The sequence below is a fragment of the Galeopterus variegatus genome, unplaced genomic scaffold, assembly GCF_000696425.1.
Source record: "Galeopterus variegatus unplaced genomic scaffold, G_variegatus-3.0.2 Scaffold5166, whole genome shotgun sequence".
NCBI classification, from domain to species: domain Eukaryota; kingdom Metazoa; phylum Chordata; class Mammalia; order Dermoptera; family Cynocephalidae; genus Galeopterus; species Galeopterus variegatus.
This window is the reverse complement of record NW_007731277.1, coordinates 53,351-64,466: the sequence shown is the minus strand read 5'-3', so window position 1 is coordinate 64,466 and position 11,116 is coordinate 53,351. Positions and strand designations below refer to the sequence as shown.

General features: G+C 39.1%; 1 protein-coding gene across 1 annotated transcript; it reads left to right on the top strand.

Moving 5' to 3' along the window:
* The first annotated feature begins 406 nt into the window (after positions 1 to 406).
* HPS5 (Hermansky-Pudlak syndrome 5) lies at positions 407 to 8,829 on the top strand. The gene is made up of 5 exons (XM_008589029.1): positions 407 to 734; positions 1,799 to 1,912; positions 3,786 to 3,892; positions 6,254 to 6,524; positions 7,928 to 8,829. Exons 1-5 carry the CDS (start codon positions 577 to 579, stop codon positions 7,986 to 7,988), a joined length of 711 nt encoding a protein of 236 aa, XP_008587251.1. The 5' UTR covers positions 407 to 576; the 3' UTR covers positions 7,989 to 8,829.
* The last annotated feature ends 2,287 nt before the right edge of the window (positions 8,830 to 11,116 follow it).

Sequence of the window (11,116 nt, the reverse complement as noted above, 5' to 3'; positions counted from 1 at the left end):
CTCGGTGTCGCGCCTGTACCGGGGACCGGCAACGGGATCGCAACCCTCAGTGTTGCACCCGCGCCACGCTCAGCCAGTGAGCGGGAACCGGTCACCACATGGGATCCGAACCCTCAGCGGGAGTGCCGCTGCGCTCCCAAGCGGCGCACTCTCCAGTGCGCCACCGGGCCGGCCCTACTGTTACCTTTTTATTGATGATATCCCAGCTTTTTGTGTGTGGATCTCAGTTCTAGCTCTTCTCTTTTTAGGTTGGTGTGTCATTTTCTATCTCTCCATGGCTCTGTGCACCTTGGTTATTAGACTGGCAACTTCCTCCTTTTTTTTTTCTTCCTCTAATTGGTTCACACTTGCCACACTGGTTTTTATTTCTCCTCTTTTTTTTTGGTCCTTTGGCATTTTTCTTATTATCTTGGGGTTCAGTTATTCATTTAGAGGACTACTAAGTTTTCACCAGCATTTCTAGACATTTTGTAGCAGAAAGTTTTCAAGTTAATTCATCTGTTGTGTTGATTCCTGAATCAATACTCCCATACTTTGTTTCTTTACACTCTCACATTTTATGTTTCCTTTCTCAGCATGAAGATTGGTGACTTTTCTGCCAAACTTTCTCTTAGGTCGTCCTTCCTTGAGTCCTTTCTACAGCCAGAGTCTTTAAGATTGGATTGGCTGCTTTTGGCAGTGTCTCATGATGCTCCACCAAGCACAAGCACAATGGATGATGAAGGATGCCCCAGGTAAGGTAGGAGTCCCCTTTCTAAGGACTAAGCTCCAAAGTTCCTTTGGAATGGAACCATATTATTCACTTATAGCATTTTGGGCTCACTTTAGGAATAGCTATGGAAGAGACTGACCCAAGTCATGGTAGTAATGAAATTGAATGTACTTCTTAGTGGTTCTGAACATTTTTGGGTCACCAACCCTGTAAGAATCTGATGATTCCTTTCAGAAAAATGCATATGCATGCAAAATTTTGCACATGACTTCAGAGAATTAAACGTTCCCTGCAGCTCTTTCCTGGACCCACATTAAGAGCCCTTGATGGATGTGAGGGTGATCTGGCTGTGACATCTTTCACCCTGTTGATCACTAGGGTTGATTTGGCTGATCTGGCTGGCTAGGTGGGTGTCCCCTTCCTCCTTCACTGCTCTATGTGCATCCCTCTTGAAGCTGTGTGCTTTGTCGAAGAGGATGACCTTCCCCGACAGAGAAGAGGGCCTCTGTCAAGGGTATATGAATAGCTGTGCAGCTAGAACCTCCAAACAAGTTTAATTATCTCAGGAGCCCTTGATGATTAAACCTGTGTTAAAGGGAGAAAATAGTGCATGTGTGTGTATGTTTTCTTCCTAAAAATTTGTCAAGGGATTTCTAGACACAACCTCATTTAGGGTTTTTTTTAGTAAAAGTAGAATTTACAAAAAATACACACTGATACCTGTAATGTATTAGAAATATTCCTTGTGTTTTCCTCCAAGAGAAGCTTTTTAAAGGCCCCCAAAGTGCCTGTCTTATATGCCTAGACAAAAGGTCTGGAACGGTATACAATGGCTATCTGTGAATGATGGAATTATGGGCTTCTTTCTTTTACTCTTGATTACCTAAAATATCTAATTTAAAAAAAATGAATAGGTTATAGGAAAAGTAGCTATTTTCAATTTTTCAAAAGCCAAACAGAAATGTTTGAAAATATAATAATAATGTTAATATAATTAAACTATTCTTACCTGCTAGATGACTAATAAACACTTTCTAGAGTTTATTTCCTATTTAATTAATTAATTAATTATTTAAAATTTCACAGGGCTCATTCACACTTGCTTTCCTGGGGTTACAGTCAGCTGATCCTTCATCTAATTAAACTTCCTGCAGATTTTACAACCAAAGAGAAAATGACGGACATCTGTAGGTCTTGTGGGTGAGAATTTTCTCAGAATTTGTTAAAGTTAAGATTAGAATTATTTCAGTTAATAACCTTGTAGTTAAGGGCCTGAATTGATACGTTTCGTCATTTGGGAATTCTCTTTGCTACATAAAAGTAAATGTATCTGTCTAAAGGTGGACCAAGGGCAGATTGTCCACCTAACCAGAAAGGTATCTTGAGGCCAAACAATGTAACAGGCCATTCTATGTGATAAAACAAAGAACTTTATTACAGAGTGACTTACTTACAGAGTAATGTGTCAGGCCGATGGCAGCCCAAAGGCATATACCAAACTTCTCCACACTATCTCAAGTCTGAGCTCAGGTTTGTATAGGCTGTTGCTAAGCAAGCTTAACTTAAGTAACTAGTTCCAAATGTTGATGCAGGTGGCCAGGCTGACTTATCGTCACCCTGGTACTTAATCATTCCTTTACAGTCAGCAGGTTGTTCCTATCTGTTCTAACCGCCTTTTCCCTAGTTACTGTACAACTTTATGGGCAAAGCTCCCACAAAGACATAACAAACTGGTAAGGGCCTAACATAGAGTCAGTATTGCTTGCAGTCCCACAGTACCTTTTTGTTTTAAGTGATAGTAAAGTAGACATCTTTTTCCTTTTAAATTTTGTGCATATTTTTTGCGTGGGAAAGACTGGCTTTTGCTAATTCCTCTCCATCCTCTCTGCTTAGTTGCTAGCTCTAGTTCTCAGGCACGTAGATAGTATTTAGTTAAGTGCCAGGTTGTCTGTGTTACCAGTTGTAATAGACATGGGATATCCAAGAGAGGGATCAGAATGGGCTAAATAGAATTTCTGGTGAAGGACTCAGGGAGAAGGTGAGGCTTTGAAGGTAAACCCTGAAACCTGTGTAGGATTTGTATTTGTATAGGAGCCAGGAGGAGGGTGGGTCAGGTGAGAGAAACAGTAAGAGCAAGGGCGTGAAAAACTGACACTGCTTATTATTTACATCACACATTAGTTATTTATTGCCTGTTGAAGTCGTCTTATGGCGTGACCTGGATTAAAATCTTTTGGAGATAGGGACTTGTGTCTTTTTTTCCCCCATATAGTGTCTCATCCATACAGTGGTCAGTACTTGACACACATTCGTTCATTGATAATGAGGGATGAGACTGGCCAAATGGTGGGTGATGAGATCATGCAGGACCTTCAAAGCTGGTCAGAAGAATTAACTTAGTTATCAGTAGAGACCCTTTTAGACTTTTTGATACAAAATTACATAATGAAAGTGGAGCTTTCTAGAGATCATTTCCGGTGTCATATGTGAGAAGGATTGGAGACAAAGACTAGGTAGGAAGCTGTTGCAGTAATTCAGGTGCGAGTGGATTGGTGATTAGTAGGGCAGCAAAAGGAGCATGTCCAAGGGACATTTCAAAGGAAAATGCAGTGGGACTTGTTGATACTGGATATAGCAAATGAAGGAGGGGGAAGAGTCAAGGAGGACTTCCAAGGTTTGTATATTTAGAGAAGAAATATGCTGGTTTTGCATTGAATCTTAAAGTTTATAAAGTACACAAAGCTTAAACCTCTCATAATTGGTGCTTGGCCTCAAATGTCAGTATTTATCACTAGCTTTTGTCTTTATTTTATTTTATCAAGATCAGGATTGTCTAATAGAACTTTCTGTGATAATGGAAATGTTATTCTGCACTTTCTAATATGATAGCCACTAGCTATACATGGCCTCTGAGTACTTGAAATATGCATAGGTCAACTGAAAAACAGATTTTTAAATTTTGTTTACCTTTAATTAAATTTAAATAGCCACATGTGGCTAGTATCTACTGTATTGCAGATCCAGATAAATTCACTGTCTTTTACTTCTTTCTGCAATTTTGGTTTCTTTAAAGTTTCTGGCCTGGATATCTTACTCTCTGTTTGGAGCTGGAGAGAAGAAGAGAGGCCTTCACCAACATTGTGTACCTGAATGATATGAGCCTGATGGAAGGGGACAATGGTATGTAAATTCCAACTAATTACTCATGGTTGTATTATTTTAGAAGTCACTCCAGACTGGTCAATAAATTTGGTGAACATTTTAATGATAATGTATAATTCTAGCTAGTTGTCAGATTTGTGGAGTTTTTTTGATCTGTACTCTTTGGTATATTATGATATCATAATTAAGAATAAACTACAATAATTTTTTAATATAATGAATGCCTAGTATGTATTAGGCATCATACTGTGTGCTTTCTATATACTGTTTTAAATGAGAAAATAAACTCTTGGGATAGTTACTGATATTTCCACTTTCCAGATGTTTCAACTGAGGCCCAGAAAGGACAATTAACTGGCCCAAAGTCAGATAACTAGTAAATGCTGGAACTGGTGTTCAGACCCAGGCCTATCTCCAAAACTTGTGCTCAGGTTCTTTTTTAGTGCATCATGTTGCCTTTTACACAGTCAAAAGTTAGAGATCATTAAGATGAACTTAAAGTGGAATAGCAATCAGACTTCCTAAACCTTCAGAGATATTTTGATACTTTTAAAATAAAATTTTTAGGGTCCAGCCCATGCCTCACTTGGGAGAGTGTGGTGCTGATAACACCAAGGCCACGGGTTCAGATCCCTATATAGGGATGGCCGGATAGCTCACTTGGGAGAGTTTGGTGCTGACAACACCAAGTCAAGGGTTAAGATCCCATTACCGGTCATCTTTAAAGATAAATAAATAAAATAAAATAAAATTTTTATCAATCCAACACTGATAAAATGACAATCAGAGGGCCAGGACTTTGACACACTGATACCTGAAGTCTGAGAGTCCATTCCTGTGCTTGGAGAGGTGGTCTTGGTCTGTTTTATATTGCTGTTGTATCCATCTCAGTGCAGAGATACCAACGGCATGCCATCAGGGTCCTTCACTCAGCAGCAGAAGAACCCAGAGTCCTTCACTACAGCTTTTTACAGCCCTGTGTGTCTGGGAGAGGGAAAATCAGACCAGAACAAAAAAGCCAGTTGACTGGCAACATTTAGCTTCAGATGTCACAGCTATAGGTATGATTACTGAGATCATCTTTGTTTTAGAAATGAAACAAGAGGGCCAGGTTGTTTCGTAGGACTAGAATTATAGATATTTATATACTTCTGAAAAATAACCAGAAAAGTTAAGATATAAATAGTTTGTGTTTTTAAAGTTACAACATGATATGTTTGTTATAGAAAAAGAATTGAAAATTCAGGAAGCATAAAGAAAATAAATATCACCTAAAATCCTCCCCACTCAGACAAAAGTTCTAATAATAATGAGTTATTCTTGGTGTGTTAAATAGGGATCTTTTCTTGACACTTCTCTCTCCTTGTGACACATGTCAATCACTCTCCAAGGCGTGTTGATCTTACTGCCACGTATATCTCTCTACTTTTGTTTGCTCCACCACCATCACTCTGATCCTAGCTACTTGTCTAGACTACTACAGTAACCTCATAACTGGTCATCTGGCTTCCATTTGTGCCCTCTTTTAATCCATTTTCCTTACAGCAGCCAGAATGATTTCTCTTTAAAAAAAAAAAAAGGAAATTGGATTATGTAGCTTCCTTCCTTGAAACTCCTTGCACTTAACTCAGAATAATATCCAGATTTTTAAGCTGGTCCTCAAGGCCTGGCTCTGTCATCTCAACCTCACTACTCACTGCTACCTTTGGGCACTCTAGACTTTTAAAAATTCCTTGAACTCAGCAGGTTCTTTCTTATGTCATGTTGTATTCCATGTTTTCTTTGTCAGAAATGCAGGCTCCTTTCCCCTGCATTCCTGATGCCCCCTACTCTCAGTTTGTGTATTATGTGAGCCACATGCACATGTCCTCTAAGCTTGTTGCATCTTTTAGCTGTTTAAATGTCACTTCCTCATAGAGCTCTTCTCAGATCCTCCAAACAAAATCAGCCATTCTCTTTAATGGTTCCTTGTTCTTTTTATTCCTAGTACTTAGCACAGTTTATAAGTATATATTTATTTATGTGTTTAAGTTCTGTCTCTTTTACTAGACTATATGCTCCACAAGAGTGCAAGGATTGTATCTGTTTTGTTCATCATTGCACATCCAGTGCCTAGCATAGAGTATTCTATTGGGTAATTACTTACTGAGTTATTGAAAGAATTTTGAGGCTAATTTTGTGGCTTTTCTTTATCATGAACTGTTTATGCAACAAATGTTCAGAAAACAATTCTGTGTTAGGGTAATGAGATTGTGTTCTTGAATATTTTATGTTTGGGTATTGAGTGTTTTTACAAACAGTTTTGACCATCTCCTGTATGTAGGTAGTGTGCTTAGAGTGGTTAGAGCCAACATTGTTTCTGTGTGTGTGTGTGTGTAGGTTGGATCCCAGAGACTGTGGAGGAATGGAAGCTTCTCCTACGTCTTGTACAGAACAAGAGCACAAGGCCAGCCCCCCAGGAGTCACTAAATGGGAACCTCAGTGATGGGCCTTCCCCCATCAATGTGGAGAATGTGGCACTCCTGTTAGCCAAGGCCATGGGCCCCGATCGGGCTTGGTCACTGCTACAGGAATGTGGTCTGGCTGTTGAGTTGTCAGAGAAGTTTACCAGAACCTGTGATATCCTGAGGATTGCTGAGAAAAGGCAGAGGTAAAACCAGTCTGTCATGCCCTTGCCAGAGGTGCTTGGAGAATAGACTTTCAGAGGTAGATGGGACTGTAGAGATCATCCAGTCCTGACCCCTCACTAACAGATGAGGAGACTGAAATTTATATGGTGATTGTGGGAAAAGGCTAAAGTAATATTTCATTCACAATCATGACCAAAAGACTATTTGGAGTAATGTGAATACTCAAATTTGATGTGTACTCAATTCTTAAAGGATATTATTGGTACCAGATACCTAATACTCTCAATCAAGTTTTTTTTTTTAATTGTGGTAAAATATGCATGACAGAAAATTGGCCATCTTAATCATTTTTAAGTGTTTAGTTCAATGGTATTAAGTATATTCATATTGTTGTGCAACCCATTTCCAGAACTTTTTCACCTTGCAGAACTGAAACTCCACGTCCATTAAACAGCAACTCCTCATTTCCCCCCTTTCTCCTAGCCCCCGGCAACCACCATTCTACTTTCTGTTTCTATGAATTTGACTATTCTAGATACCTCATCTAAGTAGAATCATACAATATTTGTCTTTTTGTGACTGGCTTATTTTGCTTAGCCTTCCTTTTTAAGACTGAATGATACTCGATTGTATTCATATATCACATGTTGTCAATGAACACTTGGGTTGCTTCCACTTCTTGGCTGTTGTGAATAATGCTGCTATGAACATGGGTGTACAAATATCTCTACAATACCCTGCTTTCAATTCTTTTGGGTATATTTCCAGAAGTGGAATTACTAGATTATATGGCAGTTCTACTTTTAATTTTTTTGTGGTACCACCATACTATTTTCCACAGAGACTGCACCATTTTACATTCCTACCAGTAATGCACAAGGATTCCAATTTCTTGACATCGTAGCCAACACGTAACTATATTCAATTTTTTTTTAAAGTTAGCTATCCTAATTGGCTGTGAGATTGTGGTTTTGATTTGTATTTTCCTACTGATCAGTGATGTTGAGCATCTCTTAATATGCTTATTGACTTGTATATCATCTTTAGAGAAATACCTATTCAAGTCTTCTGCCCATTTTTAAATCAGGTTATTTGTTTTTTGTTCCTGTACGAGTTCTCTCATATTCCAGATGTTAACTCCCCTTCAGATGAATGATTTGCAAATATTTTTTTTTTCTGATTCTATAGGTTGCATTTTCACCCTGTTGATTGTGTCTTTTGATGCACAAAATTAGTTGACTTTTCAAATCCTCTAAGTTTCTGTAGGTTTTAAGTTTTCTGTGAAGAATGAACAATGACAACTAAATTTGCTCGTTTCTTTCTTTGCAATTTCACTGCTACAGGAATGTGGTCTGGCTGTTGAGTTGTCAGAGAAGTTTACCAGAACCTGTGATAACCTGAGGATTGCTGAGAAAAGGCAGAGAGCCTTGATACAAAGTATGCTTGAAAAATGTGATCGGTTTCTCTGGTCTCAGCAGGCCTAGTGGGAGAAGATTTGGCAAGATGTTATGACATTTTGAGAAAAACTGAATCCTGAACCTTCTGAATGCATTTGTTATTGAAGGAAAGGCCCCACCCCAAAACCCTGCCACTTTATTGGGGCTACTTTTGTCAGTGTCTATAACCTTGGCATTTGTGGCTTAGCAACCTCAGCATTTCTCAACCAAAGTTAGATTTTGTAAGGAGTCAGTCCTTGTTTGCTGGAATCAGAGTGTGCATGTTCACAGCTGTGTGGTCTTTATTCTTGCAGTTCAGCAGTATTATTTGCTCGTCCCTAGTGGATTGAAGGGAGTTCTTTTCCTACCGTGGCTCCCATGTTGGGAGCAGAAGCTTCTCATCCTGGTGAGAAGAAGACAGATAATGTTATTGACTGGAATTGAATTCTTTTTATATCTTGTCTGAGGCAGTCTAGAAATTCCTGAAAGAAGACCTGGTATGATGGAATTAACGCATAAAATAAGTGAAACACTGAAGATTCAAATTAGAAATTTGACTAAAATGTTCCTATATCTAAATTAAGCTAATTTAAAATATTTTTTTCTTAGTATTTATTTGACATTTTCTAATCTGAAGCAATATACAACTGACTAACTCATTACTGGAAATGTGTTATCTTTAATCTTTCCTAAACTGAGTAGCCTTAAAGAATTATGCACTTTTAAAAATTATTTTTTAAAAAGCCAAAATAAAAGAAAGCTGAGTACTAATAAAGACTGCAGTGAGTGCTTGTATTATTTAAGCTGTATAACTAGATTGTTATTTGTCAGGCTTCTGTACATTTACATAGCATGTTACATTAATAATAAACATAAAATATGATTAAAATTTTTGTCTAAACAGAATATAAACATGAGGTTCATTGTGGAGCAATTTGCAGAAAGGTGTGGGGTAAACTAAGGAAAGTTTTGGACACATTGAATGATTCAAATAACACAACCAGAGAACAGAGACACAAATTGCTATATCATACTTATTACACATGACACCTAGATATGATGTGACCAGATAGTTTTAGAGATTGTCAGAGAAAGGAGACTTCACAAAGCTGCTTAGAATTTTGGTAAGTGTGGAAAGCCTTCCCACTACTATGAGTTGGATTTTGGCTGTATTGGATTATGTTGACTGTGAGTCTGTACTGAGGTAAAGGGTGAAAGCCCTCCCTTCACTGTCAGCTTTAGTCATTACAACAGTGACTAAAAGAGGGCCCAGGGGAAATCCCGTGACAAGCAGACTGCAGAACTTGCATGATTGTGCAGTCATTTCCTGACAGCCCTTCCCAGGGCACATACAGCAATCCTCATTTGCCCAAAGGGTACAGAGAGAAATTTCTAGCATAACAAACAAAAACAAAATCAAATCACATCACTTGAATTTATTTTCCAAGGCAAGAACAACAAAAATCCCCTTTAAACATTTAAATTTGAAGTCTATTTGGATACAAGGCAGTTTTTTAAAAATACAACTTGTATCTTTCACTAGCCTGAAAGTTCTTAGTTGCCTCACTTCTTGTTTCCAGATCTGACCACTGTTTAACAGGGCAACAGGGTAGCACGGGGCTAAGCACTTGTGTTCTGAGGCAGGCTGCCTGGGTTTGAATATGTGCCCTTTTACCAAATGACCTCCGGGAAGTTACTTTGTTTCTCTAAGTTTTAATTTCCTCATCTGTAAACGGGGATAATAGTAGCACTCATTTAGGGCAGTTTGAGAATTAAATGAGATAATGAATGTGAAACAGGTAGCACAGTGCCTGGAACATTGAGGTTAGAGAGCTACCTATTAGAATTAAATGAGACCAAACTGTACAGCACAGTGCCTGTGACATGGTGCATAGGTGGTTTTAGCTGTTCTTTGAAAGGTTTGGAATATTGTCATTGCTTCACCTAGTAGTGATCAGATCCATAGAAATTGAATTTATATGAACCAGAGAGAGCAAGACGACCAAAATTGAAATTAATGATTTCCTTGTATGTATGAAATTTGTCACTGTCTTGATCAAGGTTCTAAACCTTGTAGTCATCCTTGCCTCTGCTTCCTATTATACCCTCACTTCTAATTACTAGGTAAATCCTCTCAATTCTGTCAGTGGTATTTTCCATTAGTCATTGTTTCCCCGTCCTGTATTGCCACGCACAAGCCCACATTCCCATTACTTCTTGCCTACAACATCACAACAGTCTTTAAGTGACTTTTCTCTCTTCACTTCTAAACACTGACATCCCCGCTGCCGCTAATCAGTCTCAGCACATTAAAATGTAAACAACCTTAGTTATTAACCAGTTAAGTGATTCATAAACCTGGATACACATCAGAGTCACCACAGGAGCTTGTTAAAAATACAAATGCCAGGGATTCTGCCCCAGACCTGGAATCTGTAGACGAGGGACTAATTTAACCTCCCTCTACTTGCTGCCCAGCCCCACATTGCTCTATGTTTAGATATAGAGTTATCCTAGTTTATAGATTAACCAAGGCCCCTGAGAAAGAGCGATTGTCCTGGTCTCATGGGAAATTGCAGATCTACTGCCAGGATCCTGGTACTCTTGAGGCACAGACTTAGTCATGCCACTTCCCAATCAGAAATTTTCAGCAGCTCCCTCTGCTGTCACAGTAAAGCCCAAACTTTTGGGCTTGGCATTTAAGGCGCTCTATAACTTGTTTCCAAACTTTTTCTCAGTTTCAGAGCCCAAGTTTGTCCCCCATCCTGAGTCCTCTGTTTCTTGGATACATGCTACACTCTACCCTGTCTTGTTATGTTCCTTCTTAACCCTGACATTCCTTTTCACCCACGTATAGGGAGAGACAAGGACCTTCAGATCCAGGAGGCTCAAAGATCTGCATACAGATTCAACTCAAAAAGGTCCTCTCTGAGACACATTATAGTCAAACTGGCAAAACTCGAAGACAGAGAATCCTAAAAACAACAAGAGAAAAACACCAAGTCCCTGTAAGGGAGTCTCCATCAGACTAACAGCTGACTTCTCAGCAGAAACTCTAAAGGCCAAAAGACAACAGGGTGATATATTAAAAATACTAAAAGAAGGGGCCGGCCCGGTGGCGCACTGGATAGTGCGCCGCTTGGGAAGCGCGGCGGCGCTCCCGTCCGAGGGTTCGG